At 35.5% G+C, this 17,654-nt stretch overlaps 3 protein-coding genes across 11 annotated transcripts; 1 reads left to right on the top strand and 2 right to left on the bottom strand.

Annotated features, from left to right (window-relative positions):
* Positions 1-2,186: 2,186 nt before the first annotated feature.
* Positions 2,187-6,116, bottom strand: LOC104120492 (F-box/kelch-repeat protein At3g06240-like). 4 transcript variants are annotated; one of them, XM_070186132.1, is made up of 2 exons: positions 4,842-6,116; positions 2,187-3,631 (listed from the first exon to the last, which is right to left on the bottom strand). In XM_070186132.1, exon 1 carries the CDS (start codon positions 5,961-5,963, stop codon positions 4,878-4,880), a length of 1,086 nt encoding a protein of 361 aa, XP_070042233.1. In that variant the 5' UTR covers positions 5,964-6,116; the 3' UTR covers positions 2,187-3,631; positions 4,842-4,877. The 4 variants fall into 4 exon arrangements, with proteins under 4 accessions (XP_070042233.1, XP_009630553.1, XP_009630552.1 ...); XM_009632258.4 differs by having other exon boundaries at positions 2,187-2,565; XM_009632257.4 differs by having other exon boundaries at positions 2,187-2,503.
* On the top strand, positions 3,812-4,192 carry LOC138898591 (uncharacterized). Its single transcript, XM_070184667.1, has one exon. It carries the CDS (start codon positions 3,812-3,814, stop codon positions 4,190-4,192), a length of 381 nt encoding a protein of 126 aa, XP_070040768.1.
* A 1,091-nt stretch (positions 6,117-7,207) lies between the features above and the next one.
* Positions 7,208-16,113, bottom strand: LOC104120494 (F-box/kelch-repeat protein At3g06240-like). Of its 6 annotated transcripts, none has more exons than XR_011411285.1 (3): positions 13,686-16,113; positions 10,796-11,180; positions 7,208-7,661 (listed from the first exon to the last, which is right to left on the bottom strand). XR_011411285.1 is itself a non-coding variant. In XM_009632261.4 (2 exons), the coding sequence occupies exon 1, from the start codon at positions 14,830-14,832 to the stop codon at positions 13,729-13,731; it is 1,104 nt and encodes a 367-aa protein (XP_009630556.1). In that variant the 5' UTR covers positions 14,833-16,112; the 3' UTR covers positions 7,208-7,661; positions 13,686-13,728. The 6 variants fall into 6 exon arrangements, 2 of the variants coding, with proteins under 2 accessions (XP_009630556.1, XP_009630557.1); XR_011411284.1 differs by having other exon boundaries at positions 10,796-15,848; positions 15,941-16,112; XR_691674.4 differs by having other exon boundaries at positions 10,796-16,112.
* Positions 16,114-17,654: the final 1,541 nt, after the last annotated feature.

The following is a 17,654-nucleotide window of genomic DNA, read 5'->3' as shown; positions in this document are numbered from 1 at the left end:
GGCTAATGGTCGAATGCTTTGTTTCTCGATCGTAAAATTGACCGGATGCATTAAATTTTTGGACTTTATCAAAACCAGAAGTATAAAATTCTTGGTTATTAACATCCATGGTCTCTAAGGATGTGAGATTATAAAAATTTAAAATTTTAAAAGTTTAAAAGAAGAGTCAAAACTCAAAGTTTAAAAGTTTCAGATGAACATTAAAAACCTGAGATCAAGCTTTCTGTGGTAGTGATACTTTTTCAGCACCTGCCGATCATTGACGAAAGAAAAATAAGTGGCAGGGTTTTCATCTAAATCCCTAAGTTCTCCATTATTTTTTCTTTGTCTGGTTTTTGTCCCTATTGGATTTTTCCGTCAAGGTTTTTAGTGAGGCAGAGGTGAGGGAGGAAAAGATAAAATCTTTCACTTCCCGGTCACATCACAGTGGGTAACCAGAAAGTGGGGGTACTATCTGTATTAGTGAAAAATAGACTCTTGGGTCTATTAAATGGCGAAACGTGTCAGAAAAATTATGAGAAAAGTGAAGAATGACATATAAAGATGATACGTGAAATACCCTCGGGACAAAACATACTCATATCGTGTCTGTTAGTCTAGGAACTGATATAGTATAGCCCTGGATCAGGTACGGGAGAATTGCTCATAATTACACATAAGAAAAAAATTAATTAATCTCGAATTACATGAGATTTATCATCATTACACCATAAGTTATAAATCAATTATGTAACGTACAATAAATGCAATAAAATGGTTGTAACGGGCAGAACAAGTTAACCAATTACGAAATTGACTCAACAGGCACGAGATTGGCTTAACAGGTACACGATTGACTCAACATGCACGGACTGACTCATCAGTTACGGAATTAACTCATCAGTTACAGAATTTCAACATTTACTCAGTTGTTACAAGTCTTCCAAAATTAACAGATGGATTGAGTAAATGCTTATAATGGACCCATAAAACAAGGAGAATGGTTACTTAGATTTAATCCTATAAATAAACACACGTTACCTTTATTATAATCATCTAATTTTCTTCTCTACAGTTCTGCACATTGTAATTCATAGCAATTTGCTCCCAAGTTTGCCATAGTTCGGCTCCTCAAGCTCTGTTCCGCTCATCATCCTATCAAGGATCATCCAATAAGAATTATTTATTTTCTGCTTTATTTTTATTATATTATCTGCCATTGAATTTATTTTTCACTTCTCTATCACATTGTATTAACAAAAAATTATATCTTTCGGATCTAATCGATTGTTTGTGCCCCGTCATATCAAATTAATTGTTTTGACCTTAAAAATTATTTTTGGGTTAAACATTAGGATCACTCAATACAACGGTACAGACATGATACCAAGCAAACTCATTAAAAGACTAAGTCGGACATTGAAAATAAAAACACAACAAAAGACTTTCGCAACTTTGTTATATTGAAATCAAGTGGCTTTTTCTTGTTGAACTCATTCCTTTTTGTTCCAAAGTAACTCTAACAAGTTAAGGTAAGGTAGATATGCCTGAAAGAGAGCTTGCTTGTAGTTTTGAGAATGTACCAAATTTCTTTCTCATCAAATGTTTTATCTACAGAATTTTCCGTTAGCCTCAATAAGTTGCCCCATTATTATTGATAATGATGTCATTTTATCAACATCTTTCAGTATGTGTTCAATTATGTTAAGCAGCGCCATGTCGTCGGCTGCCTATCATAGCTTCAAGTTTTGGGAAAGGCAAAATAGACGGAGAACATGTCTATTTTCGAAAGTTGGAGGAGAATTTTTTATTGTTAACACAAAGCTGGAGGGCGCAAATGATTTCACCCTTTAGATTTGGGTTTATAAACCTAAATAACCTCATACTCCCTCCTTTCTACTTCATATGACTCTCTCTTTATCGTTGGTTAAAAATGCCATCTGTTTATATTTGGAACTCAATAGTTTTAAACCTTTTATTTTACTTTAATTACTACATGATTCTATAGCTATACAAAAATTAATAATCTCACGACATATTTAAAACTACAAGTACTAACGCTAGTTTTGGTACGCATCATCCCCAAAAAAATGGGGAGTACTATCCAAGATTCAAGGTAGCCAATTGCATGTAAGTTTTTACTCTGATAGTGGCAACAGCAAACCAGAAAACAGGTGATTTGTAACATTTTGCACCAACAACAGAAAGAAAAGAATTAGACACAGTTATTTTTAATAAGCTAAAACATAACAAAGTTAGAAATTTTGGTCATGCAGATCATTCTAATGTAAAATCCTCGTCAGAGAAGCATACAAAAGTCGCGCAGATCATACTAATGTTGAGAAACTTAACGGAGATATAAACATTCAACAAACAAATCTCAAGTTTGCTCAACGTTTCTCCAGATGGTGCTGCGGTGCTTGTACTTCACCAGATACAAACCATAAATGCAAAGTCTTCCTTGAAAACTCTCCTACAGAAGAAGCAACACCCTTGAGATAAAATTATTTAGAGATTGTGGCCTCTGCACAAACACAACATTGCATTCAATAGAAGCACCAGGACATGTGCGCAGAAACTTAATTCCTATGCAAGCATCAAAACAGTGTCAATTCGGTTATATGTGTCAATTCAAGAAACCAATGTAAAGCCATGAAATGATGCCCTTTATCCTCGACTATTAATTCTAGTTAATTAAACCAATTTTTGCAGGGGGCATGGGGGTTTTGTTTGGGGGGGGGGGGGTGTTCTTTAGGCTACACGTTCATAAACTATGTTTTGTAACATGTAGCAGCTTGAGAAAAATATGAAAACCAGAAATGTATGGTAAGAGATTAGCTTTGTCATGTGTGGGTTAGGCACATGTCACTGGTTAGAACCCACCTGCAGACAAAAGCCTGATATTTAAGTGGAAAAAGGTAGAGGGACGGGCCTATTATCCACTAAGTTTTGGGCCATGAGGGCCACCCTCAAGGATTTCCCGGTTACCCAAAAAAGGCAATTGATTTCGCTCAAGGTGCATCCTTGATACTACTGCAGAAATAGTTTACTTATCAGAATTGCAAGCATAGTTTCTCTAGACAAAGCAAATACAAAGGCATTTGATTAATCTATAGAAGAAAGAGGATAAAGGTGGATAATACAGCGGACAATTAACTCCTATTGTAGCAAGTAAATTAAAACCTGAAATTAACAACATATTTCTGTATAAAGAGTTCAGCAAGTATTCACTTTGTCATAATTACCTTTATAAACGATAATTACTACCAAATCTCGATCTATAGTCTTTAGGGTCAAAATCAAGGAGATAGACTATATAAACTACTTCTCCAGAATTTAAAGCAGCTAGATAGCAGTTTTACCCTCACATTGCTTAAAAATGTAAAGCACAGAAGATGAGTTACTTTATTCTCAGATTAGCTCATGATTCAGAGAAGAGACGGAGCATTTAACACTTCCTTTCGAGGCAGCATATGTGCCACCAATAAGAGAGTGTTCCCTTGGTGTTCTCGTGCGACCTTGTGCTTGGTCAACAAGGGATCAAAATGAGTGAGTTCTCGTCCCATACTCAAGTCTGATTTTGATCATCGTCTCCCCTCTGCGCAAGATGGATTTGGCTTCGGCGATTCACCATTTGAAAGACAAGAGAACGCTATTGGCACAAAACCAACAAAGTCCGATTATGTTTCAACCGTAGGTTTTATTGAATGAATAAAGAAGGTAGGTGTATATAAATAAATTCATTAAGTCTTAATGCCAATGTCGGCCAATAGGCTTAAAAACAAAAAGAAAATGGAAATGGAAGTTCTATAGACAGGTTATTAAACTAATTATGTCATATGAGGCAGAGTATTGGCCAGTTAAGAACTCACACGTTCAGAAGATAAAAGTAACGGAAATGAGGATGCTTAGATGGATGTGCGTGCATACTAGGAGAGATAAGATTAGGAACAAAGATATACGGGACAAAGTGGGAGTGGTCTCCGTGGTGGACAAGATGCGGGAAGTGAGGCTGAAATGGTTCTGGCAAGTAAAGAGGAGAAGCACAAATATCCCAATGAGGAGGTGCGAGAGGTTGCCAGTGATAGATCTAAGAAGAGGTAGAGGTATACCGAGCAAAAATTGGAGAAAAGTGATTAGACAGAACATGACAGATCTTCAGCTCACCAAGGACAATAACCCTAAATATGAGAGCATAGACGTTGAAGATTAGCATAGAAGGTTAGTAGGTAGTCGAGCAATTTCTCTCTTTTCTATGGGAGAGCTTGGTCCTAGTTTAGAGCACCTTATATGCTCCCTATTCTCCTTATCAGTATTATTATTAATCAATTATTATCTTATTATTCAATTTTATTACTATTGTTGTTTCTTTTAATTTGGTTATCTTTACTATATTTACTATCAATATTTTTCTTTTCTTCAGTAATTTCATCATATACTTTTTACTCTTGCATTTTCAAACTTGTTTTGAAAACAGTTTTCTTGAGCCAAGGGTTTATTGGAAACAACTTTTATACCTCATACAAGGTAGGGGTAAGCCTCGCCAGACCCCACTCGTAAATCACATTGGGTATGTTGTTGTTGTTGTTTCGAGACAACATATACTCAAAGTTGAATTATTCTTCTTACACTTCTCATTACAAAATCTAAAAACCCGGAGAAAAGATGGATTATTTTGTGAACCATCATATTTTCAGATAAAGTAATCACTGTATATCTTCTCCGGGAAAGAAGAATTGCCATTCACAAAATTATATGGGCCAGTAGCATTCATTTTATTGAATCAAATATGGGGACCAAATTCAAAAATCTCTATAAAGACTAAAAATGAATAAGAAAACGGGAAAATGTTTTTGTAATACCTGTACAGACAACCATTTCGCGCATCAAGCATTATTTTAATCCTCGGTTCCATTGCCAAAGGAAGGACAGACAAGACTTTCTATGAAGGTTCGAGCTGTATTCATATCAGATCTAACATCAACCGCCATATCCCACAAATCATCCTCTTTCATATTGTAGACAACCAACTTTTCGTCAACCTCCATTATAATATCATCATCGGTCATTGAACACAATGGTGTACAAAGAGAATCATGTAAACTTGGTACCGTAAGCCTAAATACGGTCCAAGACATGTTAACCCCATAGTCTTCCATCAAACAGATTGTTATTGTGTCTATACTTCTGGTGAACATACAAAGACGCCCTCTAAGAGCCACAAGTTCAAAAAAAGAGTAATTGTAATCAGTAGGAGGTACTGGCACCTCCAAGAATGTCTCATCACTTAAATCAAAAGCAACAAGTACACATGGATGATCAGAAATTTTAGCCAACCAATGCAAAGCCCCATTTACCAAAACCCCAGACGCAGGGTCAGTAAGTGAATGATCATAAGGGGAACTCCCAAGTCTCTTCCAAAGACCCTTTCTCACAGAGTAAATATCCACAAAAGTGTCAACTATATCAGGCTCATCTATATCATAGTAAGAAAGAGCAACCACCTTATAATCATCAGTAACAACATCGTACCCAAAACCATACATGCTACAGCTATCTGATACAGGAAGAGCCAAATCAAAATTTGGAATTTTATGGTACTTTAAGGTAGTGGGGTTGATCAAATATTTAGCGTCTTCCCTACGAATCGCCAAGACCAAGCCATTACATGAGCCATCAACACTTACCCAGTGGTCTGAGAGCTGCTGAAAATCAAGCTTTCTTGATATGACATCAATTTCACCTTGGACGTCGTGGGTAAAGGTGATAGTGTGAAGAAAATGACCAGCAACAATGAGCTTATCTACTAAATGTTTGTGGGAATGGAGAGTGAGGTGAGTTTTGATGAATTTTGGTTCTGAGAGAAGAGAACACCACTGCTTTGATACACACCTAAATTGACCTATGGACTTAGCAGGCAGCCGGGTAAAGATGTCATATATGATTTCTTCAGGTATTTTTGCAGCAGCATTGCTGTTTGCCATAGTTGGGTTTGGAGGAGAAACTGTAGAGACACCTAAAGTGGCTTTCTTTGACGACTAGGGCATTTTTCTGCTCCTGGGCTGACATCAATGAAAATTGGGAGTGTTCGGCCCGCGATTTCTGATTGCAAGGGTACCCATTCAAAATTTAGGAAAGGCCAATTATCTAAATTGATACTAGTACTACTTGTTAGGTCTTGGGTTCCAGTGACGCGGAGGGGAAGCGTGAAACACTATACATACTCCTAATTTGGGAGGGTTTAAAAAAAAATACTACTACTTGTTCAAAGTCCGAAGATGAGTTTTATTTTTAAAGTAAATTTGAAAAATGTGAATGATTTTCTCCCTTTGAGAATTAAAATGATACAGTTTGGATTTCGAGAGTTAAGCTTTTTAATTTTGACCGTTAATTCGGACATAGAATTATTAAGTTTTTGAAATAAAATTTATAGAGTTAGAACTACATAAAAAGTATTACAAATCACAATAATTAACAATTCAAATTTTAATAATAAGAAACTTATTTGACTCCTGATATCCAAAAAGTATCATTCTTTTTGGGACAGACTGAACTCACGGAGCTCCCTTCGCTTTGTCTCGAGATCGACTCAATCAATGAGAACCACAGCGAAATGCTTCTGGCATGCCAAAGCAAGGTAAGCTATCGATTCTCTTTCCCAAAGTCAAATGTTATTGTACTGAGCCTAACACATTAGCGTCCACATCAAATAAGTGTCATATATTTTTATTTTATTTACAAATATACTCCAAAATCACACCGATCCCATCTCGATTTTTGACCGTCATCCTTCCTCCTATTTTAGCCATATCAGTGTGAAATCCACGCCTTTTAGCTATATCGCCTAAACAAATGTATGGATGATTAACGGTTAGAGATGTTTACAAATACTCATTTTGTCAAGTAAAGATGTTAAAATGGGAAAACGAGAGCTAAGAGTCGAACCAACTTTCCAGACATTTGCTTTGCATTCACGTCTCAATCTATGCAACTATTCTATTGACTTGCATTGATTTGAAATTGCTTGTCATTTTTGCTTTATCGAGCACAGTTATGTACAACAGCAACAACAAACCTAGTGTAATGCCACAAGTGGGGTGTGGGGAGGGTAGTGTGTACGCAGACCTTACCATTACCTTACAAAGATAGACAGGTTGTTTCCGGTAGACTCTCGGCTCAAGAAACAGTGAAACTAAAGCCAGAGCACAGTTATATCTGATAAGCAATAAAACATACAACAGAGCTAGAAATTTTGATACTGCCACACAAAGGACAATGTTGCTGCTTTAACATGTTTGGAAACATTAAAACACCTCTTGTCAAATGAGTATGCAAATACTTAGATCATCTACTCATCTAATGTCGAGAAACTCAACTGAGATATAGACAGTCAACAAAACAAAACTCAAGTATGAGGGGTTTTCTCAAAAGGGGACTTCTCTTTTCTGTAGTACTGCTTTTGTGTACTATACCAGATACAAATCATAAGTGCAAGTTTTCCTCGAATACTCTTCTTCTATCATGGTGATTTGTCTTCAGTTTTGAAATTGTAACGGTTGCAACAGCATAATGAAAGAGTAACACCCTTGGGATTAAAGTATATAGAGATTCCGGCCTCTGCACATACACAACATTCCAATCAATAGAAGCACCAGAACATGTCCATGGAAGCAGATTAATTCCTGTGCAAGCAACAGTAACAAAATCAATTTGGTATTAAGTGGCATTACAAGAAATCGATGTATGATAAGCTTGATTAAGAGTTCATTATAAACCCTTTTTATGCCAGACTCAGGTAATTTTTTCACTTGATAGTGCTAGTTTCCTTGCAAGTTTATGTTACTTTGATGACAGGCTGAAACAAAAAGAGAGAAAAGAAGAACAGGTTCAAGGTTCACGAAAGACTCACAAATTTGGGAGTTTCTCTTCAATGGTTTAAATTATCCTTGCCTTGTAACAATGAGTTTTTGTAGTTTAAATATTACTTTTATTGGATTAAAAAGGCCAATGATTTGGCTAAAGGTGCATCTTTGATACTTAGAATTGCAAGCATAGTTTTCCCTATAGTCCTAAACAAAGCCAAAAACAACAGCTTTTGAATAATCTTGAGGAGAAAGATGACAAAGGTGGATACTACTACCAACAATCCACTCCTACTGTAGCAAATAAATTAAAACCTGATATTTCTGCATGAAGAGTCCAGTAAGCATTCGCTCCGTCTATAGTTACCTTCTTAAGCGATAAGTACTGCCAAATCTCGATCTTTAGAGTCTCGGTATTCATAATCAAGGAGATAGATGATATAAACTCTTTTCCAGAATTTAGAGCAGCTACATAATAGTTTACCCTCACATTGCTTAAAATGTAAAGCACAGAAGATGAACCGAAAATAATTCAAGTTGAGTTCACTCTGAGAGATTAGCTTATGATTCAGAGAAGAGCCTAAACATTTAAAACTTTCTTTCAAGACTGCATATGCTCAAAGTTCACTATTTTTCTTCCTTAAAGCAGCAGCATCCTATATTGCTGAATTGACACCAATTCAAGTATGATATGCATGTGTGACTCCTTTTACGTAATACAGTTTACCACTGTATATTTTCTGATGAATTAATCACTGTATCTTCTTCAGGTTCACAAGACTCTATGGGTCAGTAGCAATCATTTTAGTGAATCAAATATGGGGACCAAATTCAAAAATCACTACAGAAAGAAAATTAAAAAGTTAACACTAAAACCCGAGAATGTTTAAAGATGAGGAAGTACTTGATGTCATTAACCAGTGTGCCTGGGATAAAGCTCCAGGCCGAGGTGGATACACCATGGGTTTCTTCCAAAAATGTTGGTCAATTGTGAAGAAGATATTCTGAAGGCGATTTAGTATTTCATAAACAAGAGAAGTTTGAATAGAGTTTTAAGGCTACATCATTGCTCTTATCCCCAAAAGGAAGGCAGCCAGGGAGTTGAAAGATTTTTTAGACCAATTGGCCTAGTAGGAAGCTTCTACAAAGTTGTGGCTAAGTTACGAGGCACAGGAAGAGGAAGAGCCAAATGAAAGTTTGGAACCGTATGGTGCTTTAAGGTTGTGGGTTTGATTAAAACATTAATAGTTTTGTTATTCACCACAAAGACCAAGCCATAACATGAGAGAGCAACACTTACCCAGTTGACACGAAGCTATATTGGCAGATGAACTTTGCAGGCAGTCGGCAAGTAAGTTATAATTTCTTGGGGTGCGATTTCAGCTTTGCTCATTGCCATATAGTTGGATTTAGAGGAGAAACTACTAGGATAATCCTGAAGTGGATTTGTTAAACTAGGGTATGTTCTTGAATCAATGAATCCAAAGGGTCCTTAGGTTTACAGGCTAGTTATACATAAATTACAATATAAATATATGGATTGTGTAATAATAACATAGGGATTGTTATGCCTTAGATTCTTGAAGGCCTTTTCTCATTGTTAGTTACTCTTATCAATGTATTGTTAACACAGATATCTATCTTGAGAGTCTTTATTGTAATAGAAAATACGATGAATAACTAACCAGCAGGGTGGTTAGCTTCTTAAGCTGTGATACTACCCAATAGATCTATTTTAAGAGTCTCTTTAGTGATAGATCTTGACAAATAACAATCAAGGAGGTAAACGGCTTACCAATATCCATCTTAAGAGTCTTTGTAGTGATAGATCTTGACAATTATAATCAAGGAGGTAGACAGCTACCAATATCTATCTTAAGAGTCTTTGTAGTAATAGATCTTAACAATTATAATCAAGAAGGTAGATAGCTACCAATATCTATTTTAAGAGTCTTTGTAGTGATAGATCTCGACAATTATAATCAAGGAGGTAGACAGCTACCAATATCTATCTTAGAGTCTTTGTAGTGATAGATCTTGACAATTATACAATCAAGAAGGTAGACAACTTAACTTTTTAATTTTTTTTTTTTGAGTTTCTAGAGCAGCTAGATCACAGTTTTACCGTCGGTATTGCTTAAAACAGTATCCAACAGAGTGGCCAACAATAATTTTAAATGAGTTAATCATGATTCAAAGAAGAGTCAAAACGTCTAAAACTATTACTTTTCAAGACTGCATGTGCTCAAAATTGAACTATTCTTTCCCCTTAAATAGCCCCCATTCTATGATGTTGAATTGAAGCAAGTTACAATTCCAAGCATTTCCATTTTTATATGATACAACCAATGAGCCAATCATTGTATATTTTCTTCAGGACATAAGAATTACCATCACAAAGCTCTATGCTAAGTTGCTTGGACTCGGGTGCGGGTATCCAATATGGGTGCGGATCTAGAGGTCGGATCCTTCATGATCTAAATTTAAGATTTAGGGGTACAGATACGGGTGCGGACTTGGCAATATCTAAAAGTAAAGCTACAAAAATATGCCTAAATATGAAACATTATGTTGAAAACTTATATTAGCTTGTAGAGTGCAATAACTCAATCTTTTGTTCTCAAGTTGTAGGTAATCATCTAGAAATCTACAGTAGCTTTTGTCTTGAGAAATCAAAATGCCAAATCTTATCTCTAATTTCTAAGTAGTTTGTGGTCAAAGTACTCAATGTTGATTGACCAGATCCGGAACGTATCCCACACCCATACTAGTGTCGGCGTCGTGTCGACACGGGTGCAACACCACAAATGAAGAGTCCACGCAATTTAGGCTTTATGAGGAAAGAATTACCATTCACGATACTCTATGGGGTTTATTATCGAATTAAATACGGGGACCAAATTAAATAAAATACACCAAATGAATGAGAGATCGTGAAAATGTCTGGGTAATACCTGAATACAACATCATCTCAGAATTTTGCATCAAGTAATGAAGTAACCTTCAATGTCCTTGTCAAACGTAGGAGAGACAAGACTTCCCATGAAGGTTCTAGTTCCTTCAAACATAGTAGTTATTCATATACCTCCATTGATCCTCTTTCGCATTGTAGACAATCAACTTGTCTCCATACACATCCAATACAACATCATCATCACTCGTTAAACACAAGGGACGGCAAAGACTCATACCATAATCTATATTAGGTCCTGTAATCTTAAATCTGGTCGAGGACTGGATACTCTCTCATCATTCAGATATCAATGTTGATTTATTGCGTCCAAGCGAACATACAAAGACAACCTCTAAGACCCACAAACTTAATCCACGCATAATTACCTTTATCAAGAGTAGTAGGTAATGGCAAATCCAATAATTTCTCATCAATTAAATTAAAAGCAACAATTATATATGAATGATTAGGAGTTTTTCTAGTCAACCAATGCAAAGCAACATTTACCAAAATCACAGAATAGCGGAAAGGAACTTCATGGTCATAAGTTAAACTCTGAGATCTCCTCCATACACCCATTCTTTTAGATATCCATAAAAGTGTCCAAATTTTCATGCTCAATATCAGTATAATAAAAAGAAAGAGTAACCACCTTATAATCATCACTAGCAAAATCATAGCCTAGACCAGACATGTTATAGCTACCAGGAATGGGAAGATCAAAATGAAAAATTGGAATTCTACGGTACTCTACGGTTGTGGGCTTGATTAAATTCTATGAAAAATTGCCAATTGCTAGAGCGATAATGAGGGCGCTCTTTCCAAAGACAAGTGAAAAGAACTTCATATGTTGGTTGTTTCTTAAGCAAGTGCTAGTTTTCAGTCCTGTTTTGGATGTTTTTAGTGGCAGTTCCTGTCAGTCTCTGAAGTTTATAATTTAGTGGCAGATAGATTTTAGAAGAAATTTGAGTGATTGGGAACTAGAGGATTTTTATCAGATACTCTAGCAGGTGAACTCAGTCCAGATCAATCAAAGTCAGGTGGATTCCTTGATTTGGACAGCTAGTAAAGATAAATTATTCTCAGTTAAAAGTTGTTACAGCATGTTGTTAGAGGAGTTAGGTCATTGGGATGATATTTGGCATTGGAAGATGATTTGGAAAACAAAAGCTCCAGTTAAGGTAGCATGTTTGGGAAGGACTGCAGCCTAGAGAGCATGTCTAACTCAAAATAACTTACAGAAGAGGGTTTTTTCTCTGTGCAATAGATGCTACTTATGTGAGGAAGATCAGGAAACAGTTGATCATCTATTCCTTCATTGCAAATTCTCTAAACACTGTTGGGAATTTTTTTCTGAACATGTGTGGTATCTTATTGGTAATGACTAATGCCTAAAGATGTAAGGGGATTATTAGAAAGTTGGCAGTATCAAAGGGTTTCCAAAGGCTGAAGCACATATGGAGGACCATCCCACTTTGCATCTTCTGGACCTTATGGATGGAGAGGAACAAAGCTTGCTTTGAAGGGCATAGATTTCATATTTCTAGAGTCAAAAATATATGTTTGCATTATCATTATTTTCTGGTGTAAACGCAATCTATTAGTTAGCCTGGACCAATACATGGATTTTTTAGAGTTGTTAGGAAGGAAAGAGTAGCAGCTTGTCTGGTTGGTCTTTGCATGAATTCTGTTTTCTTTTCTACCAGCTTGGTACAAATATTACCTTATCAGGGAAAAAGAGGTACTTCCTTTCAGCTCATGAGTTGTAATATATTTTGTGTTATCTGTCCTCAAATATTGTGGGATTTTTTGTTCATTTAACACTTTTTGGAACCTATCTGTGAATTCAGCATTTATCTCAACATAACTAGTTTGCTAAGTGCTCAACTAAAATGGGTCTTGAACCCACTCAAGCATAAAATGGCAAGATTCTAAAGGACTTAGACCTGGAAAAAGAGATGAACGACTCGACTCAATTCTCTTTTTTTTTTCAGGTAAAAGTAATTTAATTTATGACAGTACCAAGAAGCAATGACTTGACTCAACTCTTCTTTAGACAAATATGTCCTAATATATAATCTGACATGAAGCATAGAAAAATGCCAAAAGCAATGAACAAAAGACAAAAAGCTATATACACGCAACATTAAGACAAGAATTCTCACATCCAAATATTCTATCCATCACATCCCTTGCGGAAAATTAAGACATACTACCCTCAACAAAGTTCTCATATCCAAAAGTGACCTTAGTTTTTTACATTGTTTTCGTTGTAAGGTACTGAATTTACAATGACATTTCACTTCAAATAATTAACAAATCTTTGAATTCTCAATTCTCTACGACGTCAAAATGACAATGAACCAAGACATGAGGAAGTGCAATGCAAAAGAATGCCTTCTTTCTGGAGGCCTCAAACAGTGAATAATGAACAATCTTTAAGAAACAGCTTGAACTAAGAGGAAGCAGTTTAATTCCTGTGCATGCATCAGAACAATGTGAATTTGATTTATCAATATAAGAATCTAGATGATTACTAACTATTCAACAAATTTGATTGGTCGATACGAGTTGATATCCTGTTACGGCAAATTGATGAAAGGTATTATGCAGCATTACAATAAACTGATGTAAAGCCATGAAATGTTGTAATTTACACTTTAGGCTACATCCTATACGTTTATAGACTAATTTGTAACATGATAGCAGCTTGAGAAAAATAAAAAACTGGCAATACTCCTTAGAAAGACTGGCAATACTCCTTAGAAAGGCAACTTAGTTGGCTAAAGGTGCATCCTTGATAGTACTGTTGAAATACAACCGCTTTTGAATAATCTAATGGAGAAAGAGGATAAAGGTGGATAATACAGCGGAAAATGTTCTCGTAATACCTGTATACAGCATCATCTCGCGCATCAAACAATACATTAGACCTCAGTTTCCCTGGCTAAAGTAAGGAGAGACAAGACTATCCATAAAGGTTCGAGCTTCATACATAATAGGAGATGCATCAACCATCAGATCCCTACGTTGATTCTCTTTCATATTGTATACAACCAACTCTTCTTCAACATCCAATAGAACATCATCATCAGTCACTGAACACAATAGTGTACACATAAATCTATCTAAATTCGGTTCTGTAATCGTAAATTTGGTCCAAGACTCCTTAACCCCATACTCTTTCATCATCCAAAATGTAACTGTGTCCATGTCTTTACCTATACTGGTGAATATACAAAGACAACCTCTAAGAACCACAAGATTACACAGTGAGTAATTACTACCAAGACCAGTAGGTCCTGCTACCTCCAAGAATTTCTCATCACTTAAATGAAAAGCAGCAATTACAAATGAATACTGAGAAGTTTTACAGGCCAACCAATGCAAAACCCCATTCACCAAAACCCCAGAAGCACGGTCACTAAGTGGATGATCATAAGGAGAACTCTCAAGTCTCTTCCAAAGACCCTTTCTCAGAGAGTAAATATCCACAAAAGTCTCCGTAATTGCAGGATCATTTTCATCAAATGAATCATAATAAGAAAGAGTTACCACCTTATAATCATCGCTAAGAGTATCGTACCCAAAACCATACATGCTACAGCTACCTGGCACAGGAAGAGCCAAATCAAAATTTGGAATTCTATGGTACTCTAAGGTAGTGGGGTTGATCAAATATTTAGCCTCTTCCCTCTTAATCACCAAGACCAAGCCATTGCATGAGCCAGCAACACTTACCCAGCTGTTTGAAAGCTGCTGCAAATTAAGCGTCCTTGAGATGATATCGATTCCATTTTGGGGGTTGTGGTTAAACGTGATAGTTTGAAGTTCGCGATACCAAGAGACATAGATGAGTTTCTCTTCTCCTTTATGGGCATGGATGGTTTGGTGAGATTTGATGAATTGTGGGTCTGAGAGAAGGTTACACCACTGCTTTGACACGCACCTATATTGGCCTATAAACTTTGCAGGTAGGAGGGAAAGTATGTCAATTATGATTTCTTCGGGTAGTTTTGCAGCTTTGCTCATCGCCATAGTTGGATTTGGAGGAGAGATATCTTTGACTAGGGTATTTTCTATACGTCTTTGCTCTGGAGCTGATTTCAAATTTCAGAGGAAGTCTGGGAAAAGGGTCAAATTCTCCATTGTTCTTTCACAAATGGTTCAAATTCGCCTCCGTTAATATTTGGGTCAAATGTATTTTTTGTCTTATCTAAATATGTCACAATGGAGGCTGAGATGGTTCGAACGTGTGAATTGAAATGTCTGATGCCCCAGTGAGATTGATAATTGTGGGTATGAGGAGATATAGAATTAAACCGAACAAGTATTTGGATGTGGTAATTAGGCGGGACATGACAAGGTTAGTAGGCAATCGAGCATCTTTTTTCTCATACCAGTAATGGTAGTGTTAATCTTGTATTTCGGTGGGATTGATTATGGTTGGTATGAGGAGACATCCAAATAAACCGAACAAGTATTTGGATGAGGTAATTAGGCGGGATATGACAAGGTTAGTAGGCAATCGAGCATCTTTTCTCTCATACCAGTAATGGTAGTGTTAATCTTGTATTTCGGTGGGATTGATTATGGTGGGTATGAGGAGACATCCAAATAAACGGAACAAGTATTTGGATGAGGTAATTAGGCGGGATATGACAAGGTTAGTAGGCAATCGAGTATTTTTTCTCTCATACCAGTAATGGTAGTGTTAATCTTGTATTTCGGTGGAATTGATTATGGCGGGTATGAGGAGACATCCAAATAAACCGAACAAATATTTGGATGAGGTTATTTGCAAAAATCAATTTGCAAAAATTCACAAAAAGATGTTCAATTCATTCATCCAATTAAGTCAAAAAATACGCAAAATCCCAAATACGAAAAATATGTAACAAACAAAAAGCATAAAACCAAAAATCCAACAGAAGGAATTAAAGAAGAGAAGAAGAAGAAGAAGAAGAAAGAAGAAGAAGAAGAAGAGGAGACAAACACATCATATATATTAAACTACTGGTGATGAATTCTTCCAAAATCTTTCTCCAAAATACCTAAAAACAACACAAATACTCTCACTCATTAGCAAAAGTTATGAAAAAATCACATAAAATTGAATCTTAAACTAATTGAAAAAGAATCTAACTTGCTGAACTGGAAACAGAATCTCTTGTCAATCCGGAATGGGAGAAACTCGGAAGCTAAAGAACCAAAAAAAATGGATCTATGAGAGAAATGATTCAAAGGGGCTTTAATAATTTGAAGAGACTCTAAGAACTGCAGTGAAATTTCTGAAAAAGAATGAGAAAAAGAATTGATCAATGGGAATTAATAAGAGAAGGTAACGTGATCACCCGCCATGTCACCGTGCCATATAGTTACCATTTGGCATATATTAATACCATGTGGAAGCTTACATAGGAGGAAAGCTAATATTTGTGAGAAGATTGTAGAGAAGTATTGGAAGATCCTAAATGCTTATGGATTTACTAGGAAAGTCCTTGGAATCTTCTAGGTTTGTAGAAAATTCTAGAAAAAGCACTTATCTTGTAAATATTAAGAACTTGTGTAACAATTAATATTTACACTCTAACCCCTAGGAGACTAGTATATAAAGGGGGTCATTCATTTGTAATTTATCAAGCAAACAATTCAAGTTCTCTCTAATACAAAATATTCTTTAACAATTCTCTTGTGTTCATTCTACCATTCTCTTAGCGATCTTGAGTGTGGTAAGACTGACTTGGCATAGCAAGAACGTAAGCAAGTTGTGCAAGATGGTGAGCGAGTTATCACGTGTAGCACGTGTACTTAATTAACAACTAAGGACGTAACAGTACGCTGAAAAAGCTACAATTTATTACTAATAAAGAGTAAGATAAAATTCACACATTACATGAAAAGGCTACACGACATACTTGACATATCAAAAGGTTGGGAGTAATTATGAGAAGATGAAAAGCTCTTCCATTTAAGCAGCAAGAGCTCAAATTAATCATTTAATGGGAGGTAATTTTACTTTTAGATAGAGGGTAAATTAGTCGTTTAACTTTTGAAAGATATTTTAGTAAATTAACTTTACACTAAAGAGCTTTTCGCTTATAATATAGTGTATATATATATATATATATATATATATATATATATATATATATATATATATATATATATATATGATGATGTTCTAAAAAAATTATGAATGGAAACTTGGGGTGTGTTTGGTATGGAGGGAAATATTTTTTCAATTTTTCCATGTTTGATTGGTTTAAATGTTTTGGAAAATATTTTCCTCGCGAACTCATTTTCCTCCAATTGGATGAAAATATTTTTCTCCAATTGGAGAAAAATATTTTCCCTATCAAGAGAAGGAAAAACATTTTCCAAAATACTTTCAACCTTCCCCAATCTATTCCCCATCCCACCAACCCCCAACCCCACCTATCCACCCCACTCCATATTTACAGCCCCACTTGCACCCTAAATAGAAATATGGATAGAATACTTTTTTTTCATTTCAACAAATGAGTATTTTTTTTTATGATATAAAAAAGATTTTTTTTTTTATTTTAACAAAAAAAAAGTACTTTTTTTTCATGATGTAGAAAACGTATTTTCTTTGATTTCAACAAAATGATATAGTAAAAAGTATTTTCTTTCATTTCAACAAAAAGAGTATTTTTTTCATGATGTAGAAAAAGTATTTTCCTTCATTTCAACAAAATCAGTATTTTCTTTTCATGATGTAGAAAAAGTATTTTATTTTATTTCAATAAAATAAGTACTTTATTTTCATGTTGTAGAAAGAGTACTTTATTTTCAACCAAAAAAAGAGTATTTTCTTTTTAGTTATGGAGCACAAA

The sequence above is a fragment of the Nicotiana tomentosiformis genome, chromosome 9, assembly GCF_000390325.3.
Source record: "Nicotiana tomentosiformis chromosome 9, ASM39032v3, whole genome shotgun sequence".
NCBI lineage: Eukaryota > Viridiplantae > Streptophyta > Magnoliopsida > Solanales > Solanaceae > Nicotiana > Nicotiana tomentosiformis.
The sequence above is the reverse complement of the archived record's forward strand: the minus strand, read 5'-3'. Positions and strand labels throughout refer to the sequence as shown.

Bases quoted from the DNA above. Each gene is read 5' to 3' on its own strand.
- LOC138898591 (XM_070184667.1), top strand. From the start codon at position 3,812: ATGTCATATGAGGCAGAGTATTGGCCAGTTAAGAACTCACACGTTCAG.
- LOC104120492 (XM_070186132.1), bottom strand. From the start codon at position 5,963: ATGGCAAACAGCAATGCTGCTGCAAAAATACCTGAAGAAATCATATAT.
- LOC104120494 (XM_009632261.4), bottom strand. From the start codon at position 14,832: ATGGCGATGAGCAAAGCTGCAAAACTACCCGAAGAAATCATAATTGAC.